The sequence below is a fragment of the Aythya marila genome (genome assembly GCF_965140915.1).
Source record: "Aythya marila genome assembly, chromosome: 2".
NCBI lineage: Eukaryota > Metazoa > Chordata > Aves > Anseriformes > Anatidae > Aythya > Aythya marila.
The window spans coordinates 89,953,737-89,971,255 of record NC_139043.1 but is presented as its reverse complement, the minus strand read 5'-3'; the positions used below and the strand labels follow the sequence as shown (position 1 = coordinate 89,971,255).

The 17,519-nt window shown below is 38.1% G+C and overlaps 1 protein-coding gene across 9 annotated transcripts in view; it reads right to left on the bottom strand.

Annotated features, from left to right (window-relative positions):
- FHOD3 (formin homology 2 domain containing 3) overlaps window positions 1-17,519 on the bottom strand; it is a 420,526-nt gene that overhangs the window by 87,129 nt on the left and 315,878 nt on the right. For 6 of the 9 annotated variants that reach the window (XM_082753307.1, XM_082753302.1, XM_082753303.1 and 3 more), the window contains exons 11-13: window positions 17,139-17,225; window positions 4,486-4,587; window positions 1,599-1,982 (exon numbers count right to left, since the gene is read on the bottom strand). The exons of 2 other annotated variants lie outside the window; for them this stretch is intronic. In XM_082753307.1, coding sequence (XP_082609433.1) covers window positions 1,599-1,982; window positions 4,486-4,587; window positions 17,139-17,225 — 573 coding nt within the window. The remainder of the gene's footprint in view (window positions 1-1,598; window positions 1,983-4,485; window positions 4,588-17,138; window positions 17,226-17,519) is intronic. One more of the 9 variants, XM_082753306.1, reaches the window with a different exon arrangement.

Genomic DNA, 17,519 nt, shown 5'->3' with positions numbered 1-17,519 from the left:
GTTTAAACAAAATTATGCTAGATGGACTGGCCTGCACATAGCATCCCTCTGTAACAAATTTAGAGGGAGACGGTATCTGGAACATAAGCTAGAACAGTATCCTGTGTCCTATACATGGTGTTTCTCTTTCTATCCTTCTTCCACTGGTGGCTATTACTTTCAGTTTCCCTTCTTGTTTCATATACTGCCACAGACTGCAATGGCCTTGTCCCAGGAGCCTCCACTCTGAAGAAACCCCAGATATTGAGATACCTACCTCTTCTATAAACACATTGCTGCCAAAGTTAGGCAAGCTTTGCTCTTTTCTCCAAATAACCAGAATACAATCCTTCCCCACACCACCCCTTTATCCTATGTGAAAATGAGAAGCACAAGGATGATGAGGCAAAAAATACCTGCAGGAATACTAAACTTGCAGGAGCAGGAAGTATTTAGAAATTAAGTTACATATCCTCTCTAAAAAGTATAACCCCAAAGGCAGAAGCAATAAGACACCAATAAATGAGTGCAAGAGGCCTGAGGGAAAATGCACGTATGCAGGGATATGAAAACTCAGAGGAATCCCAGTGTTCATTTTGCAATCTAGGAAAGATATGGGAACTAAGGTACCTGTCAGTAGCTACATGGTTTTAAAGTTTTTCATCAAAATAAAAAATCAACTAAAACACCCATGTATTAGAAAGCAAAGATAAAAAAAAATAAAAGGAACAAAGGATTCAAAATATTTGTTCAGAAGCAGAAATTCAGAAGGATTGCTGGAAAAGGGAAGGAATACATATGCTCACAATATATGTGTACATTTTCAGCATGTAATTCAGGAGCACTGATCATTGGGAAAAAGCAGCTAAAAACTGTTAACTTCTTTTAAAGGTGATTCTTTAACATTGCTTTCAGTGCTACCTTTTGTCATTCTGTTTTATTGGAAACAGGCTGAGACAAAAAAACTTCTTAGTGGTTGTTTTTAAATGGGTAGAATGGAGAAAAAATCAAATTTAAAAGTAAAAACTATGAGAAATGTATGAGCAACCGAACATGACCAGATGCTGTGGAGGGAAAACTGAGTGCTATATTCTCTTTATGGGGTTTAATCTACCTCTCTTATTACAAGCACTAGTTGAAATTGCACATGGCAGGGATATGCTGTGTAATCTAGCAACAAATTCAGGATTTGGCAGTTCAGTCTTTGAAGCCAGGATTTCATCCCTGAATTCCAAGCACTGATCTGATCTCTCTCGGTTTTACATCAGAAGAGCTCCATTAATTTTCATGAAATCATGCCTACATATTACACTGTTGTAAATGAGAGCAAAATTATGCTGCTTTGTGTGATCTACCAAATCACGTTATATATCTACTGCTGCACAGAGGAGGCCAGGATACTTACCAACTATAAACCTTGAAGAGGAGTTAGATGAAATGAAGGCAACAAAGGCAAGGGGAGAGTATCAATCAAATCAAAACACAGGCTTACATGACTAAAACTAATACAGTATGTTCTGGAAATAATACAACACGGAGAGCACATTATTACCACTATAAAAGTCTTGAAAGGCATCATTCATTTATCTAAAAATTCGTATCAGCTGTATAAAATCTACCTGTTTTCCCTCATCACCTCTGCTTCCTTTTCTTTCACAGATGCTGGAGACTCTTCAAAGTCATATGAGAAGAGGTGAAAGGGAGTATGTGGTACATAAGGTAATTTCTCTACCGTTGGAGATGCCTTTGGAGTAATGGATGATGATGATGATGAATTCTGGGAAGAGTTTAGCAAAGCTGCCGCAGGTGAAGATGGCGATGAAAGAACAGAATTATGATGAGAGACAGATGAATCAGGCACAGAAGAGGAGCTGCTAGAAGAGCTCTTTGCTCTAGAACAGGGGAGAGGCTTCTCAGCTTGAGAAATGGCACTGGAGATGGCTGAAGAATCACACCACTGTGAAAGGTTTTCCTTCATAGCCTCCTGTGCACCTGGGAACTCACTGCAGGAGGAAAACATTGTGGTATGGAAGGGAAGGGAAGGGAAGGGAAGGGAAGGGAAGGGAAGGGAAGGGAAGGGAAGGGAAGGGAAGGGAAGGGAAGGGAAGGGAAGGGAAGGGAAGGGAAGGGAAGGGAAGGGAAGGGAAGGGAAGGGAAGGGAAGGGAAGGGAAGGGAAGGGAAGGGAAGGGAAGGGAAGGGAAGGGAAGGGAAGGGAAGGGAAAAGCAAAACAGGGGAAAGACAGATCAATGGATCATACAAAAAAAAAAAAAAAAAAGTCTAGGAGAGTCAGGAAAAAAGAAACCTTCCCAATGGTAGACAATCATTATTTTTCTCAGAAGTAAGGAGATGCATCTTTGTATCATAGAGGGATTCTTTTGGGGGTTGGAAATACTGAGATGTGGAAGCAACTCAGCTTAAAGGAAGGTACTTAGCCCACAGACTTCATAAATTTTCATAAACCTTTTCACAACCACATTCTGAACAATTTTCAAGTACTTAAAGATAGGTTGTAAACATTGTCAGAGCAGCACAAAGCAGTCTCAACACACCAGATGATATGTTACACTGAGTTAAATACTTCAAAATACAATCTGCATGACTGCCTCTTGAAGGCCAGGTATCTGATTATCATCCTCCCCAGTGAACCTATATTTTTTAACTAAAAACGCAAAACCACTTTATTCATCAGAGATGAAAAATACAAGAACAAAAAGCAAAAAAAAAGCCAAAAAAACAACCACCACAACAAATGAGCATTGTTTTGTCAAAATTAAGGTTTAGAATGATTTTAAAAGCAATGCCTTACCACATCAGTTATCTAGGAGCAAAGGCACTACATTTATCTGAGTGTCAGCATCCCATTCAGACTCAGTGTTAAGAGATTTGCAACTGCGTGCAACAGAAAACACATCTGCTTTACTTTGGTGAAGGTAGGTATTGGTGAGCAACAGAAGCAGCAAAGCAGGTGAAAGCACTCCTGGATATCTGTTTTCACTAGCACCTCCAGCACAAACACTGTGCACGGGCTTTGGGCTGGATCACTCAGTAGGCGGAAGACTTCCTTCTTCCGAGACCACCTCCGTGCATACAAGGCATGGACCTTATCTGAGGAGTATGGGTTTGGCAAAGACTATGCAACAACAATATAGTATAGGTTATATATGTTAGGATATTATGAAATTAATCATCAGGTATATACCAGGTAATTGCCCTCACAACTGAAACACAGTGGGAATCTGGAAACCTCCATCTATTTCAACAGCCGTGCATGACAGGAATCCCTGAAACTAGGCTATTCCTACCCTTCCTGACAGGATTTAAAACAAATGGCCAGGGTAAAGGTAATTTTTGTTATGCTACAGTGATGGTGAAAGAAAGTATTTAGAGAAGTCATGGGAATATCACCCTGTTACCTCCAAGTGAGGTATTTCAAAACAAGAATGCCCTATCAGCACATTACACCCTTTACATGGCTCCTGCGCTCTACACTTTTTCACAGTATTTTAGTATTTTCATGTGATTTACTAATAACTTGTGTCTTAGCTTTGACTTTTAAGAATAGGATTTGAGGAAATTATCACTTAATTTTGAAATTTCAGGCAGCCATTGGCTAGATTTGCAGACTGGAAGATATTAATAACAACAGTACAGTATTTTCTTTGGAATTTGCACATTAAACAGTTTCCTTTCTTCCTTCTGTGCTGTATAGTGTCTGCATGAATGTGGTTTATTTAAAAAAAATTAAAAAAAGTCCAATCTCATTTGCTGAGTTGCAAAGCCAAACAATTTAACCTAAATCAAATGGCTGTCTGGAAGAAAGAACATATTTTCATTCTTCCAGTTTATTAGGATAAAGTTGCCAGATGCCAAATCCATATATACCTCAGAATAAGTGGAAAATTTTACATGAGAATACTGTTTTGATAGGTGGTTTGTTTATACCCATATATACACAGATGGGCAAGTATGTATAAAATGACATATACTCTTCAGCTTTGCCTCTAAGTAGTTCTTTCCTATTAAAAAACATAAACAAAATTGATATAAAACATAGGCAACATTAAAAAAGTCAGTCTTCTTCATATTGACAGATACTGCTAATAAGGCTATGTTATGAAAAAAGGGATGAAAGCCTAAGAAACCAAGCAATATCCTAACTCATCAATGCACAGCAATGTTTCAGCATCACCCTAACTAAAAGATAAACCTAAGCCATGCTTAGAAACTATGCTGTCTGCTAAATCTTTTTAGGATTTGTGACTGTTCCTCACTTGGTACCAAAGTGAGGGAGTGCAAACAGTTCTTAGTGCCTTGAGTTACACAACTAAACGTGTTTCCATTAGCGCACACAGCAACAAAGCTTTTGGATGAAAAAGGACTTCCTTGGGGTGGCTTTAAAAGGAGAGATGGGAATGTGAGTGACAATGTAGATGCTGATGCACATGGGGTGGTGAGTTAATGCCAGAGTGAGGAAAGGTGCGTGGACAACGCTGAATGCCGATACCTGGCTTTGACCTGCCTACTGGCCTCTTCCTCCCCCTCATCCTCAGTATTGGGCTCTGTGACTGGCTGTTCTTCGTCCTCTTCTTCACACTCCTCCTCCTCTCTGAGGTCACACCAAGGAAAGAGGCATGCAGTAGGATGGAAAGAGAGAAGGTGGAAGAGAAAATGACATGAGTCCGCAGAAAGAGAAATGCAATGAGGTTAGAAATGGAAAGACAACACCAAGAGGGAAAACTGGGGACAGCCACCGAAAACTTCCTGCAAAGTATGTGTTGGTGTAAGAGTAGTTATCAATACAATAATTTTATCCTCTCCCCCATTTATGTTTTATCTTATTAATTTTCAAGTCCACAAATATATGTATGTATATATATATATATATAATTTTTTTTTTTTTCTTGAGCTTGGCTTTCCATTTGCTACCCACACAGGCATTAATGGAAAACATTCATGAAAAAATACCAGTGTTCAACCCATTTGTCATTAAGCCGTATCTGGCTTAAAGGACAGTGCAAACTGTGTTGGCATTGGACAGCTGGCACTGGGCATCATACTTGTTAAATTAACACAAATAAAACATTCCAGTTAAGCAGCCAATAGCTCAACTAGGAAACAGAGCAGGGTGAACCATTAAGCTAGAAATAACAGAGACCAAATCGGTTTGGGGCTATTTGCAAACAGCAATATTTCAGTTATTGGATGCCAGTACATGAATTATTTCAGTAAAGAATCATTAGTATAGCTGAAGCAGGCTTTGGTTCAGCAGTCAGTCTGGCAGAGAAGAATTTTAAGTCACGCATAAAGCTTCCATATCCTACAAACCACATAAGTAAAAATAAAACTGTATTAAACAAAACAAAAAGGCTGCATTTTCTGCCTCCTCTCCCTCTCATTATACCTATTCCTCCCCAAACCAACAGACTCATAGAAAATTTAGAAAATATTCTCTCTTTGGACTTCTCCTGCATTTGCAATTTATCCAGTTCTCCTTGATTTAATGATAAATACCATTAGGTTATGTTCCATGCAAAAAATACTGCGTATGAACAGTAATAAAGTTTGTAAGATACTTAGATATTTCTTGCAATTTTCTGAAAGCTGGTTTTCTTTACTCTAGTTCTGAAGGGATGATTTGTCCATTTTTCTTCCATTTAGAATTAATACATGTATGGTGCCATGTCATAAGAACAATGAATATTCACAATGTGAGATCGTGAACTCATCATGATAATGCAGAGAGTCAATCCAAATTTTGTTGCATTTGTATGGAGTTAGCCTTCTAATAATCAGAAAAATGGCAGCACTTGGAAGTTTTTCCAAACATCTATAAGGAAGACGCTTTTAGACATTCCTAAGGTATCGTAGTGACAAAACCATGGTAGTTGCAGCAGGTCATCTCTCCATCTCTTTGTCCTCTCCTCAAACACACACCTCCCCTAAAGAGATACCTCTTGACTTCCACACACATATATATCAGTATTAAAAGAAAAAATAAAAAAAAAAAAAGATATAATCCCTTCTCCTTACTAGTGAGCAGATCAATACTGGCTTCGCTATTATCTCCTGTGAAGGCCAAACAGCTGCATCTGCCAGCTCTAGAGCAACCACATTTGGAAAGTAACTCATGAAGCTCTGTGAGAACACAGTTCTGTGATAAGAGCACAATGCATCCTATAAAGCTGAGAGCATGGCTATTGTTAACATGAACAAGAGTTGCCCCATTTACTTCTGTATTTTAAGCTCCCACCAGGTTTCCAGATTGATGATGTCAAATTCCTCACCTTCCTCAATTGTCTCCAAATGCTCCAAATCATAACTGAAATATTCATCAGATACAATGGAACTCATAAGTTTGAAATTGTTCTTTGAAACTTTATTCTTTCACCTGAGTGAATGATATTAAGGACACAAGCTTGAAATGATGCAATGAAACTTTGTACAATATGGGTTGAATTGGGAACCATTAGTTTTATATTTGCAGTGAATGGAAAAAGAAGCCGAGAAGAAAAAAATATGCAGAACCAGAAAGGCATGGCCCATGGCTCAGGACCACTTTGGTCCCAAAACTAATGCTTATGAGGTAAGCGACACGTGCTGAGTACTTTTCTTGAGATCTTGTCATCCTCTATTTGCATCTTATGTTTTATAAGCCTGAACGTATGGTCTAAAGTCTTAGTATTAAGTCATTCATTTACCAGCAGTGAAAGCTGTTCCCATTCCCACCACTCAAAGATTTTATAATCAGTACTTATCAGGTTAGGATATTTAATTGGTACCTGAAGCCCTGAAGCTTCCTTTACCCTACAGTCTATTTCCCTAGCGCCAGCTGAACTTTGGAACTCAATTGGCACTTACAATTCTGTGTTTAAGCACTTGTTTTCAAAATATTGATCTTCTGTGTAAGAAGTGTTTGACTGCCTAGTGAATCACACAATAAATACAACAGGTGAGCAGTAATCGATTAAAATACAGTACTTGGGGTTTTTAACTGCTTTGCAAAGCATCCTTCTAATCCATTATTGGGAAAATCTAATCCCCATTCAACTGGCTTAATCATAAATACAAAAACGCCCTAAATTAAGCCTATATACGATAGCCTTTACAAAATTAGGATGTATGACCTGCCACTCACAAAATAGTTACTGCACCTTACCCTGGAAGGGCTAGCTTTTTGCAAAAAAAAAAAAAAAGCCAGAAAACCAAGCAGCTTTCAGAATCACAAGAGAAATGCTCCAACTAAACCCAGGTCAATAGGTCAAGAGTTCAAAAACCCCACTACAGTATCTTAGTTCTCAGGGCTATTAATGACATATTTTCCGTAACCACTAGCATTTCCTTAGAAAGGATGATTAAGGTAGACGAAGCTGTTCAGAATGTGTGTGTATGTAAGAGAGCTATGCTTAAAGGACCATAGTTCTTTACATACACCCTGCTTTCAGGTAAGCTGTGTAATAGTTGTAAAAGCTGTAAAAAAAGTGTAAAAACTGTGCTGAAGACTAAGTAATAAACAGGGAATTAGCTTCACCTTTAAGTTAATTACAAGAAATGGAAACCTCAATCACGGAGAGACCAGCTGGGGACATGTACAGTTTTCGTTTTGGCCCATAGGTAGAGAAGCACTCCTGCCTACAAGAAGAAGCAGAACTTCGTCTGGGAGGTAATATGACCTGCATGGAGCTGGAGGAAGTGTTCGTGCTCTGTCCTCCTTCATACCGGGTCACAACTATTAATAATGTGACTCGAAGGAAATACTTCTGTCTGCTGTGCTGTTTATCTGTAATTTCATCTGAGGAAGTGAAAAATTGAGAGCCCCACTTCCCAGACATTGTGACTTGCTGTACTCTAAAGAGGCAGACAAGAGTAACAGCCCCTCCAGCTGATTATTACCTAGGGCAGCCAAGTTTGATTAAGGGAAATGTGGACAATGGAAATAAGACTGTACAAGCTCACAGCCAGAAGACCTGGTGAATCGAGTGTGCTGCTCTTTCAACAAAAACAACGGCAGTTGCTTGTCTGTATTGTTAGAGACCAGATATCCTAAAAAAAGTCACGTGAATCTTTATCGAAACTGGAAAACACTAACTACAGACAGATAACATTCTTGTAACACTAAGAACGTCAGACAGGGGGATGCTCAAACAGAACAGCAGACAGATTTGGGAAGTCATCTGGATGCTTCAGGGTCGTGTGTTCATTTCTGTGTGAAATGGAGAATGGATAGCAGGGAAAAACACTTTCCCGCACACAAATGCAAATTTTGTTTCAGTGCAATAGTTGACATAAATTAAGAAAAATGATTCATAAGAAGGTTTTCAACTAAACTAGGTTGCAGAAGCCAGCAAATTTTTCAGTAGCACAGAGCAACTTATCTTGTTCAACACAAGGCAAATATTTTTCCTGGGGCAGGGAAGAAGGGTTTCATTTAACACTGAAGGTTCTGATATATTCAACTGATGTTAAGACTACTGCTGGGTTATTTCAGTTCTATGACAATAGTACCAGATTAGAAATATTTAAACAAAATCTTTGCAGCAGTGAAAACAAGTTTAAAAAACAATCACTGTGTTTATTTTCATCTTTAAATGGATTACTGCTACACGCTGACAGCCTCACCAAACAAACAGAAGTCCTAAATCCTACAAATCTTTATAAACTGTAACATCAGCCATAGCAACTAACAAACAGCTACTAGGAAACAGTTTTGCTTGGTTGTTTCAACTAAAGGTTGATGTATTTGAAGTATTTATAGTGCTTTAAAATACATGTATGCTTAAAAAGATTACAAAAGTGCAGTTTCTGGATAAAGAACCATTGGGGCATCGAAATGAAATCTAGGCAAAGATTTTAAAACTAATGGATTAGCCTTTCTTCTTTTTTAAATGAAAAAAAATAAATAATGAAAGGAGCACCAAAGAAATTTATCCTGCTGATCTTAAACAGCCACTCTGCATTACATACGGACATAAACACTAATGACACTAATGAACACAGATTGATGAAAGGAAATGATAGTCAAGGGACTCATCTACAAGTTTATCAGAAGGCAAGGCAAAGCCCGTAAGATGCTCGGCATCTTACCTAACACCCATGAACACATAGCAATCCTGACACATACTTCTTTCTCACAAAAATAGTAATCAGTATCTTCCATTGTGAAAAATATTTACAAGATCTGATCCCTCTCCAACCAACCTCTCCAACATGTACACCTGAACAACGTGTACAAGGTTATCTAGTCTCTTTCCTCTCCAGGCTCTCCCAAAACACTTCCCTTTACAGTTTTGATGACTGCAACTTGAAACTCAGGCTTCTGGTTGTTCTCATTTGCAGTCCAGAAATACTTTTTTTAATTGTTATTATTTCAAAAACAAAAACATGGTTAATAGAAAAATCAAAGGCTAAGGCTGTGCTGAAGGGGAAAAAAAAAAAGGAAAAAAAAAAGAAAGGAACCACCACAACAACAAAAACGAAGCCAGAAAATAAGCATGAGCACAAAAACACATTCTATTCTGCTTGGTACCAATAGAGATTTTTGAAGTGCAAGATATACTTTAAATGATTTTAATTCAGAGTGGAAGAATTTGACCACTAATGTTTGAATATAGAACAACAGGGAAAAGCCATAATTAGACTACTGACTTTATAGTCTGCACATATAATGCACATATAACTTAATAAATGAGATAATAGCACATTAAAAAAATCTTCCTTCATGTAGAGCTTATTTAATCTTTACCAAAGTCTTACTAAATATTTCCTTTTTAATTTTTCAGGTCATCAGACAAGGCCCTAAGTGTACGTCTGAGCCTTTGTAGACCACCCACAGCATTATATTGAAATTCCCCAGAAGTGGGAACACTGGACTGCAGTGAGGAAAGGGACCTTCGCATTATGAAGTGACCCCGAAAATAAAGGACAGGGGAATTGTAGAGCTGTTGGCCATTATTCCCACACTCTCTGAAAATCACCCTATGTGCAGTAAATTACTGATGAGGAATTTTCTCTCTCTCTTTCTCTTTGTAATAAAGTCAAGTGCTTTTCAGTTTAGCTTCTTTAAATTACTCCCATTTAAACTCTCTCTGCTTTTCAGAGGAGCAGCTACTGACTAGGACTAGAGGCTACTTTTAGTGAAGGAAGGTGACCATTAGCCATTCTGCCATATTATCCTAAATGAAATACTACAGTTGATCTCACGATTTTTCTTTTCAAGTGTCCCCCCCCACTTCAAACCTCTGTCCTTCTTTTACCTCTTGCATAGGACTTGGAAAGCTGCTTCTCTGAACTCCTTACAGGTGTACAAATAGAAAATTAAAAATGTTCCATCAAGGAGAGATCTTTATAAGTTACAGTGGATGTCACTTTATTTTCTTTTGCAATTGCTTACCATTGTCCTCAATTTATGAGTGAAAATTCCACTTACATTGGTTAGACAGCACAATTCATAGCCAAATTCCTAAGTCCTTGTAAAACAAACAAATGCTTTGGTACACTTCTGCTGCTTCCTCTTTTCGTCTATGCTAGCTGCCAGAATAGATTCGACTAATCTTTCATGTGAAAGCTGAAAGTGCTAATAATTCAAATTCATCATTTCTTACTTTGTACGAAACAGTAATGCTTTCCTCCTCCATTAAAAACAAAAGAAGCCACCTATTAAACACCCAAATTCCATTCCACGGTTACATGTGATAGGCCGTTGTGGTTGGTGCAATTATGTGAAGATGAAGGTGCATGAAATGGGATGGAAAACAAGTTAGTTGTGAAGCCTCAAACTTTGGCCTCCTGTGCAGAAAGGAAACTAAAATGCATAATTACAAAGGTCAAAAGGAAAATTATCCTGGTATTTCTGCCCTAAAAAAAAAAAAAAAAAGGTTGGAAAAAAATAACAAGTAATGTAAAGTACATGTGTTCTCCATGCCTTCATACTACACTGCTCTTCATCTTTAGGTTACTGTTACTTTCTTGTTCCTAAAATACGATCAGTAAGAACTTTTCACACCTAAATAATACGTAGGTAATGCACCACACTTTTCTCATTGCTGCAGTCAGTTTATATAGGACACATCAAAGCAGAACAAGACAGCAGAGTCTTGCTTAAGATACTGGCAAGGCTGCACAAATTGTTCAAGAGTCCCAGCTGTCTGATCACCCAACAGCATAGCTGTTTTTTCATCTACATGAGCAGCAGAGGTAAAGAAACAGAATCATGATGTAGAGAGACTTTGGGGGCAATAAATACTGAAACATATACAGAAAGAGAGAAGAAACGGTGTTTTCAGAGCTTGGAGCTGCACATTGGTTGACACCTCAAGGTCACTGTTGTTGCCCCTTACTTCAAAGGGAGGGTTCTGGAAATGGTACCAAGCCAATTTGTTGTCTTTTTTGCCTCCCATCACATCACACGTGTAAAAAAGCTTTCCTGGCATCAGAGAATCATGTTTACAAATACTGGAAACCCACTGAGGAGATAAACTATCTGAGACACGTGTCCATCAGACACTACCACCGGCCTCCAGAGACAAGGATTCAAATCCTGGTTCCGTGTTACATTTCCTCGGGTAGTTCATCTAAGCTAAATATGCAGTGATTAAAAAAAAAAAAAAGACTAAGCATACATGCATTCACAGCATGCATGCTGTGCCTGCATTTGCCATGCAACTATATCATCACTTAATGCTCAGTGTTTTTTTTTGTTTTTTTTTTCATTCATTTTGAATTTCAAACAGGGGAATTCTACCATTGCTACTACAGCAAAGTCCAGTGCTGTCAACTGGTCTCTGCACGTATAACAAGTATAAAACATTTCTTTCCAGCAAGATCCACAAACAGTAAACAGCAACCCCCTACTATGAAACCTGACATTTCTACAGAGGTATTTAATTCAGAAAACCACTGGTATAAAACTGAGGCAGTAATGGGACCGGTACATGGGATACAGAAATTAATCAATACATGAATGGAGTATTTATGGTATGAATGTAAAAGAAAACTTTTCTTAACCTTTCTGATGCCTCTTTTCTATTGCACTCCTTACAGGTTCTTCCAAGACATTCTTACAAAGCACAAGGTCACAAATTTCACCTTTTTGTTCACCCTCCTTTCAAATCTGCTTGACTTCATGCCTCACATAACCCTAACCACATGAAAGAAGTAAATGTGGCCTCCCTGCCCCAAAATTCAAAATAAGAATTGCATTAACAAATCATTTTTTGTATGTAACTGTTGTCAAAGGCTGATAAAGGTTGGATGCTGTGCTACTTTACCGATCTGTTTGATTGGACACATAAATCTCCTTTCCAAAACCCTTGCTTTTACAACCCCTCTCCATTTTTGCCTATACCAATCAAAACATGAATAAGTTAATTTCTCTACAGTTATAATTGTAACTGATGATATCCATTTTATTTCAAAGCCACCACTAATGCTCGGAGGCTCAGATCACACACACACATGTATTAAATGGATCCCTCGCATATCCACACATGTGGCTGAGTGTTTGTCCTGGAAATGTCTTCTTTGTCTAGATTTGTGCTTCAAGCAACCAAAAACAGGAAGCAGGGACAAATGTCTAAGAAAACATACATTTGGTTCATTCTATTAAACCAATAAAAATAAATTCTTTTTCTCTTCTGGGCCTTTAGTATCTGTATCAGAACCCAAGTCCTCCATTAATGCTAACACCGAGTCTCCCTTCTCTGCTGTTTCATACCTATCTGTATTTCTGACAGCGACTCTAAGAGACATGAAATGTATCCATCCTGAAAAAAAAAAAAAAGGAAAATAAAATCCACCTACCACTGTACCCAGCACTTCAGTCTAGAGCCATAAGTATTTACATAATCAAAACATTTCACATAGTGTAGTGGAAAGTCACCAGAACTTAAAAACGTTATGACAAAAACTAGCATTTTGCCATGGTAAATGCTACGGAAAATCAAAGATTAGTTATGGTTTAGGATGTCTGAAAACATGGAAAATCGTTTTAAAAAAATTAAGAAGTCTCAGCTGTATTTTGGGCAAACTACCCCTGCAGGCCTGGCTCTACATGAAGCAAATTGAATAATCAGTTAATGGGGTATAATAGCCAAACGAAGGCCTGTGCAGTTGGTTAGAAACTCGACAGGAATCTGAAGTTGAGCTGAAAAAATGTTTCAGCTCAGCTATGTTCATTGTTTTCTGGTAAAACTAAAATAGCATCAAGATCCCTTCCTGAGTCTTAGCAATCCTCAAGCATCAGAAACACGTATTTTCTAACAAAGACCCTTATGGCTTCTCAGCACAGCTTTGCTTTGTTTAGACAACGATTTTCCAATTTTCTCTGGGATCATACGGGGTGTGAAAGTCCTTGAGTTGAGAGTATGCACCATGCAACAGTGCTGTGTCCAACTAGCCAGGAAATTTGGAGGAAACTTTGGAATTCCCCATTGTACTCTTTGCTCAGAGGAAGAGCCATCATAGCCTGCCAGGCAGGACCCTAACATTACTACCAGGGAGTTTCCAACTTTGCTGCTCTTCTGTAATGATCCAACACATCTAGAATAGTTTTAATATGGCAAAAAGCACCTTGTTTCCTAGAGCCTTTCTTAGGAGGCTCAACACGTTTATATTTCATGGTAGGTACATAATTCCCTGTTGGGTGTTCTGCTGTTTGTTTCCCTCTCGGTACATGGCCTCCTGAAGGCCGAGTTTCTTCAGATTAATATATCTGGAAAGATCAGGTGAACCCAAACATTTGCTCTTCCTTAGGACTTTTTTGCTCCATGGTTTAAAAAGGACAGTTTGTGAAATGCAGTTTCTCTTGCTGTGTTGGGGTGCAGGCTCCACTCTGATGAGTTAAGAGATCAGTCAGATCTGGATATTAGGCTCCAAGCAATACTGATGCAGAACTCCTGACCAAGGTCTAGGTATCTCCAGAGGAACACGTATGGTGACCAGTCCTCATAAATCTTTTGCATTTTTTTGAAGACGTAAACCAATTCTGAGCTATTGAAGAAATTTTTTTTAAAAAAACAAAACAAAACAAAACAAAAAACAGAAGAGAGCAGAGAGTGTAGCAAAAAATCTAATCCTAGCTATTCACATCTTTATAAACCACAAGGTCTTTGAATATAAACTTTGAGAGCCATTCAGTTAACTTCTGGTAAGAGCTGTCAGTGTAAATCTCATAGAGGCTTCCCTGAGTATGTTTGCTAAGTCTGGTTGACACATCTCTCATGGGACACCGAGGGAGAGAGACAGGGATGGTCTCTGTGCAGTACTGATCAAAGGGAAATTCACAGCAAAATGAGAAGCAGACTCATTCAAAAAACTGGGAGTTGTTGTCGTTTCTGGTTTGTATGTATGGGGCTCTTGCAGAGCACCTGTTCCTGCAAGACAGCACTGAGAACTCCCAAACTACATGCCTTCTACTCCCTCAAAGCCAGACACAATATGACTGAAAGATAGGAATTTGTGTTTGAAGACTTTTATAGCCAGAAATCACTGCATACAATAAAAACATCAACCTAGTGTTAAGTACTATGCCACTCCTTACATTTTTCCCTGACTCTATCCATTGTGTGGTTGGAAAAAGCTAGCTTAAAAAAAAAAAAAGCACACACAAAAAAGAACCATGAAATAATGTGTTTGAAAGTCTACCACTTGAGAAACAGAATGCTAGACCACAGATTGACAGCGCTGAATTTGGACTCGGGCAGAAAACCTTAGGAGGTACCCTCAGCGAAACACTTGGTGTCATACATCAACAGGACAGAAGATGCCCCCAGGCTTTAGGGCGCTGTATGCCATCCTGGTAAAAGAAAGGAGTTTTGACCGAAGCTAACCTGGTGGTGGCCAGGCCAGGTAAAACATACCAATTAAAGAATGCTTCTGCAGCTACGTATCCTTAAAGTAACCTTCAGCCTTTCTTATTTAGTAGTTATCAATTTATTTATTTATTTAGTTTGTAACAGACACAGTAGGCTGGGTTTCACTCTCCATGAAAACTATTTTAACACAAAGCAGACTTGGGTCTTTATTTGTTTTGAACCACAAGTAAAAAAGCAATACATTTACTTTGGAAGAAGGTTGCCAAACGGATGAAAAAGGCCTGCAAGTTTTCCTTTTGCTTGCCCTTAGCATTTACGGTCAACTTTTCCCAGCTCAAAACCCAAAGTCTGCTCTCAATTAGCCTGGCATAAATCAGAGCAACTCCATTGACTTCAGACAGCTTTTCTGGATATACAGCATTGTGAGACAGAACAGAATTTGGCCAATATTGTCTTTTTTGTTTTACCGGCATCATGGATTTTTCTCTTTTTGGAAGACTTATCGGTCGACACAAAGCAGATGACTGTGGACAACCTGTTTGATGTGGTAAACAAAAGCAAAGTAACTGCCAAACCAGCCGATGGAGTTAGAAAGAAAAGAAACATGAACACTGTGGGAAGGAGAATGCTGAGGAAGAACTTGAACCTTCTACTGATTTTGGTAGTGAAGTCCAAAAATAACCAAGAATATTGCCTAAAACTGTGTAGGAGTGTGATTTTAATCTCTAATCATGCCCATCAGAAGCAATTCCTCTGAACCTGATGGTGCTAATCCACAGTAAAACCAGACGCAGGAATCTGCAACCACACACAAAGTTTAGATACCAGCAGGAGCAACACAATAAAATTATCATGAACACATTTCCTACTGGTAAAGCAAATGTAGTGAAGGAGTAGAGAGACTGAACTCTCTTTTGCAGAATTTATTTCTGTAAATACAGCACTGCAAAACCTTATAGCAAACTTTTTTCCTTCCTTGACAGGGACTAGGATTATGAACTAAAACAAAGTTGATAGCAAAGGACAGATCTTTCCTGGATGAACAGAGATATTTCCAGTTTATGAGGCAAGAAATATTTTTAATTGATTCTTACAGATTCCTCTCTGCAACGCTAGTGATGGAAGCAGAATGGGCACAACAAGCATTTCTTTTGACAAAAGCATAGGGTGTCATATTTTAACTTACAATTTTAAAATTTCATTACAAATTGCAGTAAGGCCTAACTAATGGTGCTCTATTAATCTTTTTTAAATAATAAAATAAAAATGTTGCTTCAGTGACCAAATGCTCAAGCTTGAAAACTTGAAGATTCTAGCAGGAACATTGCTGAGAGAAAACTTCTTTCAACTTACGGTTAATTCAAATTCTATAAACATGCTAAAACTTTGTATGAGTCATTTGATTTCAATATCTTTGTTTATTTTTAGTCCCTTTTCAGCTGTCAGGTGTAGATATAGTTTCATTCACCTGGACTATTCCATTGAAAGTTTAGATACTCACTGGGATGTTATAAAGCAGAAAGACTGTATTTAGTCTTCCTACCACAATTACAGATTGAAAATACTAAAAGTGTGAGTGACAGAATCAGCTTTGCTGAAAAGTTTATTTACCAGAAACCCAGCATGACTTACAGGTAGCCAACACAGACAGATTCTTGTCATGGCAACTTTGAACATTTCACTGGGCATAGAACTTGTATCTTCGGGTACCAACATGTATTGGTCTGTAATGACTAATGGGGAAAAACTAATTTGCTAGAACAACTTCAACATGATATTAAACTTGAAATAAGTGTTTAAATGAGTACTTATCTGTAAATGTTTACATGAAGATTTATTTCTCGGCTTTAAATTTAAATTATGCTTTAAATTATGTCAGCTTCCAGGTGGATGTGGAGTAGAAATGGCTATTTTTTCAGAAAATGAAGATAATTATTGAAATTATGCTACACTGGTGAAATAATAATAAAAAAAAAATTCAAAGAACTAACAAAACTAATCTGCCATGTTTCTACTGACTCATTACTAAAAATCAGCTCAAACATAAATTCATTAGGAATTACTGAAGACTGCAAAATAAAACTAGCAAGCAAACATTAACAGTGAGAAACTGTATTAGTATTAGATGCATGACTTGTATTTGTTTAATTGCAGTAAGAGAATCAACAATTTTTGTAGAATTGAAGCAGTCCCTCATTTTTAATCCAAGCTCAGCATTTTAACAAATCAATGACATCTGCTGCACATCGGCTGATAGATTCCCAGTCACATTGGTAAGTCATGAAACAGAGCATAAGGTCATGCACAAGGCTTTCCACACAGGGCAGCTGAAACCCCTAGCTGTACTCACACTGAAGATGCTTTAAACTCAGCCTCAAATGCACTGTCATCTTTGTCATCAGCCTGTAAGACCATGTGGCTCTTGGCCTCCATCTCACTGAACAGCCAGCCAATGGGACGTGATGGAAAAGCATGAATGTGTTGCCAAATGGAAACAAACAAACAAAAACAGAAAAAAAAAAAAAAGAAAGAAAAGAAGAAAAAAAAAAGGAAAGAAACCATTCTATGATACACATCACTCAACTACTGTTTAAATTATCTGGAGTCTTGTATTTTGTTATTGACAGAAGCCATTAAACTTTGGTCATCTCAGTTTGCTCTGTAAGATGGGCAGCTTTATACGTAATACAGGGTTTTAGGGCTCTAAGTTTCTATCCAGCACTAACCAACA